The following is an 18067-nucleotide window of genomic DNA, read 5'->3' as shown; positions in this document are numbered from 1 at the left end:
CCGACCGCTGATGTGTACGGAAAACTTGGAGTAAAATCGCTCACTGGGGGGGGGAGGGGACTGACGAAAGCCGGAATGGAGCGAGGGGATCTGCGAATTAATATGGCCCGCGCGGGCTATAGCCTCTACGTACGGGGCCGCCGCCCCATGAAAAAATTCATGACGACAAAACGATGGCGATGCCGAAAAAAAAGTGACAAAGTGATGATGGGATTCTGCCCTCCTCGCTTCGCCCTGTCAGATTTCGGTGCCAGGGGCCAGATAGAGGGAAGTCAGGTCAAGCCAGGTCAGGTCAGGTTGGGTCGAGACGTCTTCTAACGGTCCTGCAACTGACAAGTGAGCCAAGGAGCTTGGGACCATGAGATGGAGAGTTACAGCTAGCTACGGAGCTATGAAGGAGCATTAGAGTGCGGCGGCTTTCGCATCCAGTCATCCAGTCGTCGACACCCCCCCCCCCCCCCAATGGTCAGTAAATGGATGATGGAAACCCAGAGACGGGCGCCGGGATAGCTAATCAGCCTAACCTACCCTTCTTTGGAAGGCAAATTTTGCAGCCAGGGAGGACGGGGGGGGCTCGTTCGTTCTTCTGTTTGTGCTCAGCTCCACCCAAGATGAGTCTGTTTATACGAGGACCTAATTCGGATATTGTGATTTGATTATTGCTGCTGCTGCCTGCCTGCCTGCCAGTCGTTCAGTCAGTCTGCAGCAAGCCAGTCGTCAGTCGAGAGAAGGGCAATGATCGTCTGCGAAAAGCTCGTATTGGGCGACGAGACATACATTCCCATTCCCAGCAGACGCGCCCAATCCAATGGAAACCGCCGGGGGGGGGGGGGGGGGGGGGCTCGGATCGACGGTCTGTAGATGTTTACTTTTCTGTTTCTCTCCCGCTTATGTGCCTTTTGGCCCTTTGCCTGTTGGCAACGGCGGCGGCGTCGCACTGCAATGTCTTATTTAGGAACATGATACCAAAGGTCGCACCATGCAAAGATGCGAAACAGGGCGAATAGCCTCGCATGTCTCTGAGGTCCGAGGCTGAGTGAGACATGCAACACAACACCTAGATACGCACACAATCTCGCGCCCAAAAGGAATTTGAAATTGAAGGAAACCTGGGGGGGGGGGGGGGGGGGGGAGGGCCGTTTGTGCCCAGGCACGCCAAGCAAGGTTTCCAGAATGGCAGCTCAAAGGACCAGCCCAACATGACGCCAGGCCGCAAATCACCATGCCCTGTAAGTTGGGCGTGTCGATGTCCTCGAATGGATGGGGCCGGGTAGGTAGGACGGGGGCCGAACGAAATAGAATAAAATAAAATAAATTGATTTTAGTTATTTGTTTCTCTAGAGTCTTGCCGAAATGCCAAACACACAGCACAAGAAAGAGAGGCCATCAAACAAGTGAGATTGCTGGCGATGTGGGATCTTTCAGATATTTTGTTCGTCCATACGGGAGTAGAATAGCTCCTGTTTCTGAAACGCAGATAATTTGTTCTGGAATCCTATTAATAGTGGCGGTATCCTGGAGCGTACCCAGGAAGCCCTGCCCGACGGGAGATGGACGGGCAAGGCGAAAATGCGTTTAAAGCCCCATCAACGGGCGACATCGAAAATCGACAGAGAGAAGGGGGGGGGAGGGGGGCTGAGACTGACTACACAGTACACTACAGAGCGAGCCAGAAGCTTGAGCTAGAGCTACACATCGTAGAGCCAAACACCCTGGAGGGGAGGGGGGAGCTCTCCCCCAAAGGTCCAAGGGGCGGCGTGTTCCAGGCTAGATCCCTACAGAGACACTCGAGAACTCTGACAGCGGACGCAACGGACTTGAGCGAACAGGTGCCCCCTGGGCCCTGGGGCGCCCTCAATTAAGGTAGTCTTAGTAATTATGCGGATTCTGGGCGCGAGCAGGTTCTGGATTCTCTGGGATGCCGATCTGAGAGGGCTTAACCTTGACCTTGGTGCTTGGGTACAGGGACGAGAGTGAGTGAGGTGAGAGAGGGAGGGAGAGGCACACCAAACGCTTTCAACACGGGGGACTGGTGGACTTTGGCACCATGGCGCACTGGGGTTCTTTGTTCCTTGCCCATCTCAAACTCCACATGACAAACCGGAAAGCCGAAGGACTTAGGGAAGGGGGAGGAGGGGGACTGGAGTCGGTGGACAGTGGGAAAGCCTGGACAATCAAATCTAGACATGCGTGGGCGAGTTCGAGTCCCCATCCCCCTCCTCGAGAAGATCGGAGGCGACCAAGAAGACTTGAAAGAAGGCGGACGGCGGGCCACAAATATCCGTACCAAACACCTCCGTGCAGAGTGCGATGTACGATGTACTCTACGGATCCAACATGGGCGGCGAACCCACACTCAAGGGGACACTCGGTCTTCAGGATACCCACAGCCGCGGTCCAGCCAGACGCCCCGCCTCCAAATCTCTCACTCTCTCTCTCACTCCCTCCCTCTCCCAGGACCATGCCCCCCCCCCCCCCCCCGTGGAACAAGGCAGAGAGTATCCGTACAGAGTAGATGGCTATGGAGTACGTACTCCGTAATGTGTACATAACAGCCAAACCTTGCAGGGCAAGGTACATGCGCCTTACGTATCATACAATGGCCAATACCTTGGCTGGGGACATCCATCCGCAAAAGCGAAGTGAGAGTGTATGCCGTGTAACTAACCAATTCCATGCCATGGCCTTGTTATTTGTTCCCTCCCTCTGTCTCTCTGTGTGTATGTATCTATGTGTGTGTCTTGATGTGAGGCAGTCCAGATTACTATGGTCCAGTCCGGTCCAGTCCAGTCCTTTCCCCGTGGAAGCCGAGTGGGACGAGATAAAGACCCTTTGCGATCCCCTCCACGCCTTATTATTGCTCACACACACACACACACTCTCTCTCTCTCTCTCTCCCATCCTCTTCCTCTTCATCCTCCTGCCGCCCCGTCACAGACTTACTTTTTTCCTCGTGCATCTTGACTTGTCTGGAACATTTCGGTTGCATCCTCCTGCCCGCCCTACATCTTCCCTCCCCCTTCAGTCACCCTCCTCGTTTTTTTCTAGTGTAGCTCTGTTTGTCACCTTTTTCCTCCTCGAAAAGGACGGTTCCTCGGCATCTTAGACTTCCAGGGTTCAGGACAAAGAAAACCTTACGCAACGCACTTGCTCCGTCACCTACGCCAAATCCCATACGGACATAGAGAACACACATACATCATACATAGGACCAACCGACCGACCGCCCCGTCCGCCCGTCCGCCCGCCCGCTCTACTAGACCAACCCGATCTCTCTCTCTCTCTCTCACTCTCTCACACACACACACACTTCAGAAGGATTATAAATCTTTGTCAATAAGCGGCCAACCAACTCCGACCACAGCCGATCAATCTCGTCTTGGGGGCTATTAGTACACCCCCATATCCTCTCCCCGACGACAGGCTCAACTCTCTACGTTGACGATTTGGACATCGTCAACTCTAGCAACCACCAAAAAACCTTCACCACGGCTTCTCCAGCGATCGCCATCATGGGTTCCCCGAGTGGACCCCCGCTACGCCCCCGAGCGTCGTCCAACTTCATGGGAATCCGCGCCTCCGGGTTCCCGCCGTCGATGACGCCCCAGGAGAAGCACCTCTTCTCGGACCGCGTCAACTCGGCGACGACACGGCTCTCGAGCACCATGGCCGCCAGCGACAGCCCCGACGGCTTCATCTTCGTCGTCTACTTCCACAAGTCCACCGCCGCCGACGCCCTCGCACTGCTCAAGGCCGCCGACATCCGAGTCAGGGGTCACGAGGTCCAGTTTTCCTGACACTGAACTCTCTTCTCCCCGTCTCTTTCGTCGGAAAGTTGCGTCAATGCCCCTTTCTCCCACTGTTGCGTTGCAGCCCTTGGCTGGACTCGACTGGACCGGACTGGACTGTACTGGACTCGACTGGACTCGACTGGACTCGACCTCGTCGCCCGCCCCCTGTGGACTCATCTCGCGGTTGGTGGCGGACTGGACCTTCCACCATCTGTGGACTTCGGATCGCTTCCACGTCCGACCGACATGAACGATTTGCGTCTGGTGGGCAGCCAGACTCCGGGTGCCACACGCGTCTGGGCTGATTCGAGGGTTGATCCTTTCCTCTTTTCTCTCTGTCTCCCGTCTCTCCATTTACTCTACTCTACTCTCCTCTCCTCCCCCCTGCCTCACTACCTATCCACAACCTTCAACAACACCGCCAGCTAGACGGCAGGGAAAAGGAGGATCGATCGTCCATCTATCGAACCCATCATCCTCCTATTCCTCTTCTTCCCCCCCCCCTCTCTCTCTCTCTCTCTCTCTCTCTCTCTCAGGGGTCATCCATCCTCCAATTCCCGTCCGCCCGCGTCGGGACGAATCCTTTAACGATCCATCCTCCACCCCTACACAACCATCCATCCCCTCAACGGTCAACCAACCCACCACCCCCCTTACCAATCCTCGGTGATCTGCAGGTCTAGGCCATCCTGGACCGCCCACCCCTCCCATGCCACCCACCGTCCAACTTTCCAGGGCAAATCGACCGTCTCGACCCATCCACTGGCTCCTCCGCCCCATAATATCACCTTATCTCCATCGAGGCGGCCATCACTAATCAATCACGCCAAAACGACCGAGCATCCTTCTCAATTCCCCCTCCCCTTCTCCTGGAGTCCTGTATGGCGTGGCAGTCTTGGCCCCCCCCCTTATCCCGATACCGATCTCCTTTCACGCAAGGGGCTTCGGTTCGTCGATGCCGCAGACGAGCTGCAGATGAGCTGCAGGAGAAGCATGCACATTCCACTGCCCACCACCCCTCCCCTCCGGTGAGGTGTGCCGACCGGCAATGGAATCGGGATTACAGGTCTGGGATGGGGAATTGGAGACGAAAAAGGTCGGGATGATGATGGTGTGAAGTGGCACGGCAAAAGGGGTCCCGTGACCTACGCCTTGCTTCCGGATTCTTTCGGGGTTATTCCCAAACCCTGTTTGCGAGAGGCTGCGCACACTCTCAGATTCTTCGAGATTCTGATGAGGAGGGGGGAAGGGAGCTGAACACCGTTCGGCAATCAGACCCAGTCCAGATGCCACGGAGAAAATGGGACCGTCAATCTTTTAGATGAGACGCGCCGACGCAATCACGGCCGGTTTTCCGCATCTCGGGGATCCGCTTGCAATGACAAGGGGAAGAGGGGGTCGAGAGAAGGACATCGGGGATATCGGGGATCTGGTGTAGGATTGGGGGGCATCTTTTGGTGGGCTGAGAGGAGGAACACTTCGAGACAAGAAACGCCGATAAACGGCATTTCCAAAGGTCAGTCTTTTTTTCTTCTCCTCTCTTTGCTATTTGATTCTTTTATCGTCTTCTTTGCGCCCTCGTCACAGCCTACAGTAACCTCAGTTGCGCCAACCCCTTCAGGTTGTTTCGGATTGGCAGCAGAAAACCACTACAACACGCAATCCCCTCCTCCCCCCCCCCTCTCTCTCTCTTTATTTTTTCCATTTTACAATTTTTGCTTTATTCTTGCATACGGCACAAACATCGGCTGACAGAAGTTCTAGACCAAGATCGATTTGGGTGAATCCGGCCCGACGTGGGGAAGAATGACGGGGGGGGGGGGGGGGGGGGGAGCATGAAGAGAGGAGCGGACCGGGGAGGGGAGGGGTCCCCCGTCACGTCGCATCTTGAGCTTGGAGGAAATCCCCGAAACCAAACCAAGGATGGTGTGTGCGTGTAAGAGAGGGAGAGAGGGAGAGAGTGAGAGAGAGAGAAGGGGAGAGGGATGAATCAAAAGGGGCGACGGGCTTGGGCACCTGGGCAACAATGCGTAGTCAAGCCTTTTGGGTTTCTCCAAGCCACAACACAGACAACCAACCCGTCTGGTTCCCTGAGGTTCCGGAGCATTGTCTTTCAATCTGTTCTCCTGCTCTTATCTATCTATCTCTCTCTCTCTCTCCTCATCTACCTTGCCTCTGCCACCTTACCTGTTCCTACAGCCTTCTGTGCCTCTCGTTTTCGCATCGCACATTGGAAGGAGACAACATACAGAACGGCAGAGGCGGATGGATGGATGGATGGATGTGGATGGATGGCCCAGACCCTCGGATTCGAGTTTCCCCTCGCACTTTGGGTTTGAACCTCTGCCAGCCAGCAACCAGTCGTCATCCTTCTCGGCGCCGGTTCCGGAACCAAATCCCGCGGCGCCGTTCTTGGTTGCAATTGGTTCGTGTTCGGAAACGGGGCTTGCTCGCCACGCTTGCTTGGGTCACATTGCCCATACTTTGTACACACACACGTACACACACACCGAAGGGATGCCTAGGCCAGGCGGCCAGTCACCGGTCGGATGGGTTTGTCACATCATCAAGGGTTGTTGCTGTTGTTGTCTCCGTAGTGTAAAATCAGATCATAACCCCCCAAACGTCGAGTTATGGAGCAAAGGAAAAAAACACCCCCAAGAAAAGAAGAAAAGAAAGATAATACAAACGTAAACGTTGACAGACCGATGAGTCACCCCGAGCAATGTGAATGTCAATGTTTCTTTCCCCACCCTTCTTCCCCTTCCCCCCCCCGTTTCGATCATTACCAATTGCATCTGGAATTCGGTCTGCCGTGTCCAATCTCTCCAGCCAGCTAGCTAGCTACCTTTACATACCGTTTGGGCACAAATCAAATAATACAAATGAATGCCACACAACTCACCCTTCCCATCACCGACGGCCGTTGCATATGGCCTGTTCTGGACGGGCTGATCGAGCTTTCTGTCCAGAAGAACCGTTGTTTAAACTGAAACAGGGGGGATAAGAATCTGCCAATGTACGGATACGCCATCGAGTGCATTCGTACATACTTGTAGTACACCACATTTTCATAGTCCAGGGTTGTCCCCCGGGCGTTCATTTCCCAAGACTCCAGAGAGCCCAGAGATTCCCGGCCCCCCATTCGCGTTTCGACCTCGCCCTCTTGATTGTCTTCCCCTCCCTCGCAAGGAGCTCTTCCCAGCCCCTCCCCTGTGAGTCCCGTCTCTCCCAGAAACCCGCGGCCATATTCCATCTCCGTTGCCGTCGTCCGGCCTGTTGCCCCCTCCCCATGCGTTCCGGCAAAAGATGGGGGGGGCCGGCTTCGGCGCAACCCTTCACGCCGTTCTCCAGACCCCCCCCTGTGTTTTCCTCTCCGAAACCCTCGACAGTGACATTCCGTGCTTCGGGCGTCCCCCCTCCACCAGTACCGAGGATCAGACTACGGGAGGCCGGAAGCTATACACAGTAGCGCGATGCGGCCGGCTTACACACCCACTATTCCCCAAAGCAGCGATGCAGATATGCCCGGCGGTTTACTTCCCCCGTCCGCCCGAACCGGTTTGGTGTCTCTCCCTGTTCTTCGTTTCTTTGAACTGCAAACGACTTCTTCAGACTCGCCCGCCCAATCACCCCCTCCCCCTTTCGTTTTGGCGACAGTAAAAGCCGCTCAAACGGGCCTAGCGCACGACGGCGAATACGTACACTTGCGATAGCCTCATCCGTCCATCAGGCACCGTGAGTAGACGCGTTTGCTTTGGAGAAAGCAACGCCCGTTGAAGAGAAGCCGTCGAGGCCAGCGGGCAAACCCACGTCGCCGACGGCACAACCCGATGGACCATGGCTAGCTAGGCTGGAATGACTGTCGTCATTTGGGGGGGGGGGTAGGACGTACAGGCTGCGACGTACAGGCTGCGATACACGGACGGCATAAGAAGATGGGCTGGTCGGTGGACGGTCTATCTCTGTTACTCTAGATACCTCGGTTGCGCGAGAATTCATTCACTAGAGCAGTTGACCGTCATCTTGAGACCGCGTGAAGCCTACAAAGTGATCATCAACTACATCGCGGAAGCTCCAGATATCGATTCCCGATCTTCGACAACGAACGAACCGGACTCCCGACTGATTCCGTACTCTTCCGTCCAGTTTTGCAGACGCTCCTCACTTGACTCGAACCATGCCGACCTACTTCGTCTACGAGAAGGACCTCGTCGACCCGACGCCTCAGATCCCGTCCCTCGAGGGAAAGGTCGTCTTCGTCACAGGTGGTGAGCACATGTTTTTTGTTTCCTCCGTACTACGGTCTTTTCTGTGCGAACGCGCAGACATGCGAATGAGAATAGGTGGATGGGAAGACCATGAACACGTCCGGACATCAAGTCAACCAAGGACGCCGGTCCCTCGGTTCATCGACGAGGAGCAAACCAATACATCCGCGATCACGACACTTGCATAGCAGCAACCTCCCTCTGCAGAGGGAATGCCCAGCACTGCATCCGATTACATCCAGCTCGAGCCTTTACGCCAAGTGCCATCCAGAGTCGCAAGATGCTCAAGCCTATGTCAATGTTTTCAATGTCCTCTTCACTCCAGCCTTGGAACCATGACCGATGCCATCGACACCGGGTCCATTCTTCCATATCATCATGCTCACACGATGCCACTCTACGCATCGTCTCAACCTCAAGGACGAATGGCTGACAACCCCCAAGGAACAGCAGGACTGGGCAAATCAACAATTCTCGCCCTCCTCGCCCACAACCCCTCCCACATCTACTTCTCCGGCCGCTCTCTCCCCTCCGCCGAGGCTCTCATCGCCTCCGTCGCCTCCTCCTCCTCCTCATCATCAGGCACCGCCACCCCACCGCCCCTGACATTTGTCCAAATGGACCTCGCCTCCCTCGCCTCCGTCAGGGCCGCCGTCGCCGCCACCTTCGCCCACGACCGCCTCGACATCCTCGTCAACAACGCGGGGATCATGGCCGGCCCCGCGGGTCTCAGCGCCGACGGCTACGAGGTCCAGTTCGCCACCAACCACCTCGGCCACGCCATGCTCGTCCGCGCCCTGCTCCCCGTCCTCCAGCGTACCGCCGCCCTGCCCGGCTCCGACGTCCGCGTCGTCACCCTGACCTCGCTCGGGTACCAGGGCCACCCGGCCGACGGGATATCCTTCTCGACGCTGCGAACGACGCAGGCCGGGCCGCCCTTTATCGGGCAGTGGGTTCGCTACGGGTATGTTGTCCGCAAAATCTCACTCTTCCTCCTCTCCCACCCCTTCTCCTCCCTTTCCCATTTACGAAGCCGGTGCGGTGAAGACCACAGCGAGTGAGACGAGATGGAAAAGCCAACGCCCCTCCCAAACTCACCCAAAAACAGACAGAGCAAACTCGCCAACATCCTCTTCACCCGCGAACTCGCCCGCCGCCACCCGTCCATCACCGCCGTCGTCGTCCACCCGGGCGTCGTCGGCACGGGTCTGGTCGCGAACCAGGGCCTCCTCAACCGCCTCTTCGTCCACGCGACCAACAGGATCGCGGGCGCCTCGATCCTCACGCCGGAAAAGGGGTGCTGGAACCAGGTCTGGGCGGCGGCGGCGGCCGGGAAGGGCGACCTCGCGAGCGGGGGGTTCTACATGCCCGTCGGCCACCTCGCCGACGACCAGCTGGACAAGTGCGCGACGGACGACCGGCTGGCGGGTGAGCTGTGGCGATGGACGGAGGATGTCCTGGCCGGGTTTGACTGAGAGGTTGTGTCACTAAGATGATGTCTGATTATTTTGAAAGACGGACACATTTACATGTGCATTCATCCACGTAAATATACTTACATACATGTGCAATATTTACAAACACTTGGTTCTGCTCTATTGAGCATCAGGTTTGTTATCAGGCTTTGCTGGTCATCTCACTCTCTATCATAGTCTAGGAGTATTGAATGTTCTACTCATGTCTATCATGAAGATGTGGGATTCCGAGTGACTCCCTCTCGTAACAACGCCGGAAATCCCACCGGCCCGGCCCCGGGCCCGGAAGGCATTCGGCCGGCGCGCAGTGACGGGGCTCACCACCGGACGGACATCTGCTCGCTGCCGGCATGGGCAACGTCGAGAGATTGCACCGAAAGTCGGCAAAGAGCAAAATGCATTTCGCCGTCTCACAGGCGCTTGTCTTTGTCCGCCCAGAAAAATGTCATCCCGCACCATGGCGTCGCCGACGCACACCAACGCAACCCCCAATCACCACTACCACCACCACCTACCTACCTGACATGACCTGGCAACATCACCCGTCAAATAACGCTTGTCGAACTTACACGCATCCATACGATCAACCGGCCAACGGTCGCATGTCGACGGCGTCCAATATGCCCCCCTTCTGAAGGTGGCGAAAGAGAGCCTCATCTAACACCCAGCCCATCCCCAAGACAGACTCAACGCTTACCGCCACCGCTCGTTCACATTCCTGGCGACGTCTCGGCAGAAGTTAGAGGGGACGGCGTGTGATCCAACACACACGCACCCCCCCCCTCCCACATTCCCAATCTTTCAATGGGCTCGCCCACCGGCTCGACAGGACAGGGTTGGCCTGCAGGCAAAGGCTTGTCCCATTTAGTTCTACCCCGCCAAAACGCCATCAACACCAAGAGAACGCGGACCGCGCGTCTTGGATCGCGTCGGCTGGAGACATTTCGGGAAATTTGATAAACAAGAAAGAAACACGATGCGAGAAAAAGAGGCGGGGCGATGGCATCAAACTTTGCTGCCGTCGCGCAATGCTCCGCACGTGCGTGACATCCCGCGCAGTGCACTTCTTTCGCTTTGCAGCACGATCCCTACAGGGCGTATCAAGACCGTACGATGTACACCGTAGGTTGATTGGTTACATCCTTTTGTATCTCGTACGTAAACCCGTCCTCATTGCGAACGCGAGTGAGAGGGAAGGACGATGTTCGGAATGCTACGCTGTAACACTGAAGCTCAAGACCATCAAGATAAGAAGGATGGCGACTCGTAGGCAGAGTCGCAGACATGCAACCGCTGCTCGCCCCCCCCTTCGCCCCCCCTCGGGCGACAAGGGATTCCAGATTCCAGATTCCAGATTCCAGTGCGAACCCGCCGTCTCGGGTTGCATTTCTCGACCAGGGAGGGGACAACAAGCAAACGATGACCGATGGGCAACCCCATTGAATCGGCGGGCACGTGGAGAAACTGGTCACTCGTCGTTACCTTGCTTTGTTTTGCTGCCTTGAGTGAGAGAGAGTGTCGTCCCAGGATTCCAAGGTCCAGACTTTCTTCCACCAAGAACCGGACGGTTTCCTCTGCAACCCCCCGACTCCATATTTTGCCATGCTCTCCGGTCTCTCGCGTGCGGACTCGCCTGTTTTGTCAGCCCTGATCGGCCATCTCTGGGCCCGCCCGCCTTGCTGGGTCCCCGGGGGGTGGCGGCCCAACAGGAGGGCTTGCGAGGGGGAGAAAGAGAGTGCATAAGTGCATATCGCGGAGATTGGGGCGGCCCAGCGTCGTGCGGAAGCGAAATCACATCGCCCTTTTAGCGCCGCACCGGCTAGGGAAGGGGGGAGCGCGAGGCAATCTGTTAACGATGCCGAGCGGATTGCCTAGCGGAGTAACAAGAGCCGTCATTGCGGTTCGTTTTACCCAGATTGACTGACGTAGTTGGTCCCAGCATCTGGAGCTGCTCGCTGTCATCGGTGAATTGCATCGTGGGCTGTGGGCCGCTCCATGACCATGTTGAAGTGGTGACGCCTGTTTGTTCCTAAAAGCCGTGCCCGCCAGGCCTCGGCACAGAGCGTGTGCGATTCCGAGAAATGAGAGGCGAGTCCCAATCGGCAGCGTGATACCATGGTTTACGATATCCGCTTTACCGTTTGCTGTTGAGCTTGACCAGCCTCTGATGTAAGTACAATCGGCCAGCCAGCCAGTAACTCCCGTGTTGACTCGGGGTTCTCTGTGCCGGCCGGGCCATCCTAAATCGCTCTGCCGCCTGCCGGCAGACTGTTTGTCACCGCGAGAATATCCCTCGTCGTCTCCAGCGATCAGCCCTGGGACAGCCTTGCCAGCAACGTGTCGTCTCGTGTGGAGATATGGGCCGCGGAGAAGAGTTCAGAGAAGAGATGGGAAATGGGAGGAAGAGGGGGGGGGAGAGGAGAGGCAGAAAAAAAAAAGCTTTGGACCGTGAAGATAACGGAAATCTTAATGACTGGGAACGCCCAGCTTGATCCAGCGTCATCATCAGATGAACTGTGAACAACACATTTGTGCTGACGCCCCCCCCCCCCCCCCCCCCCCCCCCCAATCTCTTCCCCAGTCAATCAAGGTGCGACATCCTCAATCTGCCACTGAACTGGGCCCATCTGCACCCAGGCCATCGAAATTCATGCCGTGCCAGAAGACCGGGAACGTCCTGGAAGAAGGCGGAGAAGTCAAATCCGTTTCAAGAAAACGAGCGGGAATTCTGGCCCTTTGCCCGTACTCCCATTGCTCTCTCTTTGCTCATAGCCCTTGCACACACCTACCCGTCAAACACCATCAACCATGATCGAATTGTGTTCGATCTCGATGGATGCATTGTTTTGGCTGCTGCCGTGCGGTGAAATCCAGCTGCTGTCGGGCCGGGTTAGTGGACAATGGACAATGGACTATTGCCGTTTGCCGCCAAGGAAACTCGCGTGCTCGTCGTCCAAGACCAAGGTTGAATTTGATCCTTGACCTGGATGGCGGTCACAACCGTTCAACCGGTCAGCTTTTCAGTTTGCAGTCCGAACAAGCAACAGTCATCCCGAGGACCTCAGACACGCCGCACTCGTACCCGTCAGTTCAGTTCGTTTCCAGTGGCAGAACGTCCGAGACTCGTCGAGACCAGGTCGATGGAGCCATTTCATCCAACGTACTCTCTCAGTGCCCCACGTTGCAGGGCCTAGGGCTGTGAGATCGTCGCTTGGGAAATGGAAAAGCGTCAGGAACAGAGTTCTCATTGGGCGCGGAAAGCTCACGGCTGATCCGCAGGGATCAACCGCGAGAGATGGGTTTGGTTGTTCGAGTTGCCCCTCCTCATTCGATTTTGTCTGAAAGAGCGCTCTGGCTTCTCAGTTTTCACTTCTTCGACAGAGACGAGGCAACGACCGTTTGCCGAGAGGTGCGCGTTGACTAGCAAGATTTTGCAGCCTGATCATCGTCAGGGGATCGCCGTCGCCCATATTCACAAACATAGACACCTGCGAACAAAGTTGTCAAGTTGCATGATTCGTGAGGCCAACGTGGTGCGCCCGAACTGACGGGGCCGCCGTTTACAAGCCATCAAACCGGGTCGTCGGGAAAAGCCAGTGCGTATAAGAAATTGACTCTGGGCAGCAAGTCCAGGCCATCTCCGAAAACAAATTACCCGGCAATATAGAGTAGCACCGTCATATCTCTTGAGGCATTTGTGAACTGTGGCCCAGATGGAGAAGATGGCAGACGAGGAATCGCCGATTTTTGTTTCCATCTGTCATAATAGTAGCAGTGCACTAAGAGGTAAACTTGGATAGACCTGGATCCGTTGGCGATGTGCCGATGTACGTTTACCGATATTGAGTGACCTGTTGGATAGTCCAGACTTGGCTCGGTGGAGCAAGATCATCCAAGTCATCTCCAAGCAAAAGGCTGACAAGGCGAGTGAGTGCCGGCTCTTCTGCGAAATTCTCCCGTCCTCGTCCCGTCCGTGTTTCTAAGCCGCCGTGGGCTCAGACCGGGAGAGGCCCGTAGAAGACTGCGTGATAATTTCCCTTCTTAAGACCTAATCCACGAGGATGCAGTAGTCTTGCCAGATCGAACCATTCTGCCTCCAATGCCGAGACATGCCGAGGTTGAAACAGACGCCGTGTGAAGCGTCAAGTCATCGGCATCGAGCCAGTCGGACCAGTCAATGAGAAGCTTGGCGACGGGAAAGGTGCCTTTGGAGCAGTCCAGATGAAGCAAGCCTTTTGCCTCGTCTGGCGTCGGGATCCAAACAAACAACCGTGGAAACGAACAGATCAAAAACAATAACAACATCATCTCATCATAACCCGCTCTCAGGGCAAACTGGAGGCAGCTGTTAGATGGATCGGCGGAAGCGCGGGGGTTGCATGTGCATAACAGCGCGGGTGATTCGCAATGTGGGCGCGGGTCAATGCTGACCTGGCAAAGCGTGCGCAAACACAGTAGAGACAATAGGTAGTTGCCATCAGCGCTCATTGTTCCAGGTCGCAAAACCGGCGTCGAATAGCTATTGGGCGTTGGGCGTTGATCGGGGAGATGCGCAAGCTGATTCCGGTATGACCATGTGTGTCTCATCCCCTGCCAACCACATATGACGGTGGCAAAGATTCAACCTTGGATGGTAGAGGTCGCAATAGGGAACAGGGGAAGAGGCGAACTGGGAAAATAGGGGAAGAGGAGAACAGCTGGCGGAACCAGCCTCGACGACAGAGACAAAGACACGACTGTAATTCATTTGGCCTCGCGTGGACCAGGAATGGCATACCACGGACAGTCCGGAAGTAATGGGAACAAACCACGGTACGAGTGTCGCCGGCGCATATTTTGCTCGCACAAGGAAGTATCCGTATGTCGGCATTAGTTTCATTGCGTTTGGTGCAAGGACACCAGAGCGGACCGAAACCTAGGAACAACTTGAGGCTGAACCAAAGAAGACCACAGCACGCGGTTGGCGAGATTGTGAAAGCCGTCGCCGCCCCGTTCGTACTCCGTATGCCAGGTGAGACTCGGGAAAAGGGGTCCAAGGGGACGAGGCCTTGAGCAACGTCGAGCGTCAAGCAATCCCCTGCCAAATGGTCGGGCGCATAATGTTGGCCACCACCTTGGGTTTGAAGGTTATCGACCGGAAAGTCAAAGTACAGCGTGGAGCAGCGCAGCCTGCAGAAGCATCTCTTGGATTGCTCATCGTCCGTCGCTGATGCAGGCAATTGGTGTCCGACAAGTTTCGGCCACCGCCCTCCAAGAGCATCGACTCGCTCACTCCAGGTTGACGCTGGGGGAGCTTGGGAGCTTCGGAGGCGTGCGGCGAGCTAGCAACGGTTGGCGCGATGGTCCAGCTGAGTGGTGAGACAATTGGCAAAGTGGTAGGTTGTTAGTGAGCCCCTAGTTTCCTTGGGTAATCTTGCACACACGCCCTCTTCCCTATGGATGCATGTACATTTCGGCGCTTGTCAACCGTTCGCGGCTGTGTGCAAGATTCGCATGTCCTTCTAGCGATCAGCGTGGAAGGTTCAATGCGGGCAGCCTCGACACGGGCGGACGTTCTCGCAGCGACGGAGGCGGCGAGTGCTGCAAGCCGGGCTTCTCCTTTTTTAAGGTTAAAAAGGCTCGATAACGCAGGAAAGGCATGTCAAAGGTCAAAGAGAACCGCTGAACCGTGTGTTTGCTGGCCAATGCTGAAGCTATAGCGAAAAGCTGGCCTAAGGATGACGGGCATAAGATAAGGTATTAATGCCAGTGCCGTACGGATACATAAGCAAACGGGCGGAGCGGCAAGGCGCAGGCATGGACCAACTCCCGTCAATGCTAGGGCCACACCCTCAATTTTGTCTGGCGGTTGCCCGTGAGGGATAGCGTTTGCATACACACAAACGATGGCTGGACGGCTCTGGACGGTTTCTGGACGGCATCCGTACGGTAGAGGAGAAGATGAGAAGATGCTTTTTGGAACGGCCCGCACTGCAGTCAAAAGCAAGGGCGCAATGGAAGACGAGGGCTCGATGGATGGCGTTGGTGGCAATGATGCGAGTATGTCGAGGCGAAAGGGAGCTCAGGATACGGCGGCTGGCGGGGAAACGAAGGAGCTCAGGAAGGATCAGACAGGCAGGTGACTTGGAGCAGGATTCCGGGGCGCTTGATGATGTCGATGTTGTTGATGATGGTGTTGGCTTGACGGCAATGCGTATCGGCGGCTGCGAGTGACGAGGGATGGATGCAGGGTGTTTCGTACGAAGCTGACGATGGGCAGACGCGATGGTGGTGATGACAGAAAGGATCGAAGGCGTTGTCGATCGAGTGCTGTTGGTATTGGGGCGATGTCTCTGTCATGTGCATATGGATACGGAAGAGGGAGGATGATGGCAGGGAGAGGGCGGCAGTGTGTGAGTTTCTTTTGAATGCGCTCTCGAACACGGCGTTTGGTTTTGGTGTTTGGGAGTTGGGGTTGGTGAGACGCATGGTTCGTTTTGGTGCTGATTCCTTTTCCGGGCCGGGTGGAAGATGAGGAGGGACGAAAGACGGAGGAGGAGGAGGGAGGAGGGAGGAGGGAGGAGGGAGAAGGCAGCCCGGAGGAGCGATTGTGGCTTGACAGTAACCGTATAACCACAGGTAGGTGCTGACTGCTCTTGCTCCTGCCCCAGCTCCTGCCTCTTGCCTTTCTCGTGATGCCCGCGCCGGTGCCTTGTTTGAGATGGCAGAAGGAGCACCTGTAACCCGCAGCTGCGCTTGATCTGCCGAGAATTGTCGCCCCTGCCATCTCCCATCCCAAGCATGAAGGTCTAGGCAGGTGCACACCCGGCCTGTACCTTGCATCCTGTACTTTGGACCTGCAGCTCACCTGCCGTAGCCATATTGGGGGCCTCATGAATGTTCCGTTCCGCCTGCTTTCCTTTTGGTGAGGGCGGGGTACGTACCTCGAGCGAGGGAGGAGAGGATACCTACCTACCTGACCTACCTAGATAGGTAGGTATCAACTGGTAAATACAGTTAGATATCGACCAACCACCCTAACGTAAGGTGGTGAGAAGGAGTAAGAGAATAACAACTTCCCTGCGTTGAGTGGATAGACGGAATACGCGAAGATGCTCCTGCCCGCCCTCGTCTCTACGCTTGCTTTTCCCCTTCAGACTGCGCAGAAATATCTAAAACATGGGAAGGGGCCGCCCGGATTCTACCACCACCGGGAGCAGTGCCTGCCACTGGCCGCACATGGGATCGAAGAGCAATGACGCCGCCCCCCCACCTCGAATTTCTGACATTTGACACGCTCCTCCCAATTAATTCCATTAGGTACACACACTATAGGCACGGCCCAATTCTCTTGGCCTCTCTTCCCCCCCCAAACCCCAAGTCACAAGTCCCGACTCCTACCTTCACTCAGTTAGCCCACATGCACGAATCCTTACCACCGGCACTAACACACCAGCCAGCGATGGACCTACCGTAACCACCATGCCACACTCATCCGCCAGGGGGCCCCGTCCCTTGCATTTTGCATCCAGTCCAAACCAAAGCCAGACAAGTCCAGGAACAACATGCCAGGGGGGGCCTCTTTTGAGTGTCTGGCCCAGGGGCCAATCCCGCTCCTCGTCTTCCTCTTTGCTCTTCGAGTCTTAGTGCGCCCCCAGTCTCATGCCTGCCCGGCTGCCGCCTGGTGATGGGATAATTCGCCGTAGTCTGTCTGGTGGGCGGACGGAGTATTTCGTCGTCGTCGGCCGGATGTCTGTGAGCGAATGGCGCTGCTGCTGACCAGGCCGGGGCTCATGCTCATCATTGCCGCCACTCACCTCACTGCCAGTGGTGTCCTCCATACTCACTCACTCACTCACTGCCTCAGTCGCTCACTGCATCAGCCCTCGTTGAGTATTCCCCCACCATGCATCTACTCTCCTCGCACGCGAGTCGTTCCTCCACGAACCCCATCTCATCTCACACGCCCACGCCGCCATCCGTCCATCCCATCCATCCCATTACAGCTCACTCACACCTCACCTTCGATTCCCTTGCCCACCCCCCCTGCCCGGCTTGCATGCCCTGGGCCATCCGTCCCGCCGTGCAGTGCAGCCATCCCAGTCCCCCGTCTCCCGGCCCCCTGTTTTCTAGTCTTCCTCCCCTGGCAATTCAGTTGCCAATTGGGCTTATTCCTCCTCTTCCAGGACAAGTGACTGTGCTGGCCCCCTCTTCTAACCACTCTCCCTCACTTTCCCTCACTCACTATCCGGACTCACCACTCACTCACTGCTCATTACCTCCTGTACAGCAGTGTCACTCACTATGTAGTGACACCCCCCCCCCCCCCCCCCCCCCCCCCCGTTCCGCTCGGATTCCCCAATTTCTGGTGCCTATTGCCCTGTCCCCTGCCCCTGTCCCTCTGTGTCTGGAGCCCCGCCGTTCCGCAATTCTTCTTTTTCCTTCCTGGGTCACTCCTTTCTCTCCCGTCACTCTCAATCCGCGCCGTCTCCAGTCACTCACTTACCTTACTCACCCGCTCACTTTCCTTCACTCGCCTGCCATTCCCTGC

At 56.3% G+C, this 18067-nt stretch overlaps 4 protein-coding genes across 4 annotated transcripts; 3 read left to right on the top strand and 1 right to left on the bottom strand.

The window, feature by feature from the left end:
• Positions 1-3512: 3512 nt before the first annotated feature.
• On the top strand, positions 3513-3797 carry CH63R_06830 (uncharacterized protein; the record flags this gene model as incomplete). The annotated part of the gene is made up of 1 exon (XM_018301805.1): positions 3513-3797. One exon carries the CDS (start codon positions 3513-3515, stop codon positions 3795-3797), a length of 285 nt encoding a protein of 94 aa, XP_018159655.1.
• Positions 3798-7971: 4174 nt separating this feature from the next.
• CH63R_06829 (short-chain dehydrogenase/reductase family Oxidoreductase) lies at positions 7972-8250 on the top strand (the record flags this gene model as incomplete). Its single annotated transcript, XM_018301804.1, has 2 exons — positions 7972-8062; positions 8120-8250. The coding sequence occupies 2 exons, from the start codon at positions 7972-7974 to the stop codon at positions 8248-8250; spliced, it is 222 nt and encodes a 73-aa protein (XP_018159654.1).
• A 147-nt stretch (positions 8251-8397) lies between these two features.
• On the top strand, positions 8398-9537 carry CH63R_06828 (Short-chain dehydrogenase/reductase family Oxidoreductase; the record flags this gene model as incomplete). The annotated part of the gene is made up of 2 exons (XM_018301803.1): positions 8398-9026; positions 9171-9537. The coding sequence occupies 2 exons, from the start codon at positions 8398-8400 to the stop codon at positions 9535-9537; spliced, it is 996 nt and encodes a 331-aa protein (XP_018159653.1).
• Positions 9538-15633: 6096 nt separating this feature from the next.
• On the bottom strand, positions 15634-16359 carry CH63R_06827 (uncharacterized protein; the record flags this gene model as incomplete). The annotated part of the gene is made up of 1 exon (XM_018301802.1): positions 15634-16359. One exon carries the CDS (start codon positions 16357-16359, stop codon positions 15634-15636), a length of 726 nt encoding a protein of 241 aa, XP_018159652.1.
• Between the last annotated feature and the right edge of the window lie 1708 nt (positions 16360-18067).

Source organism: Colletotrichum higginsianum, chromosome 4 (genome assembly GCF_001672515.1).
Source record: "Colletotrichum higginsianum IMI 349063 chromosome 4, whole genome shotgun sequence".
Taxonomy (NCBI): Eukaryota; Fungi; Ascomycota; class Sordariomycetes; order Glomerellales; family Glomerellaceae; genus Colletotrichum; species Colletotrichum higginsianum.
Note: the sequence above shows the minus strand (reverse complement) of the source record. Positions and strands in the feature narration are given on the sequence as shown.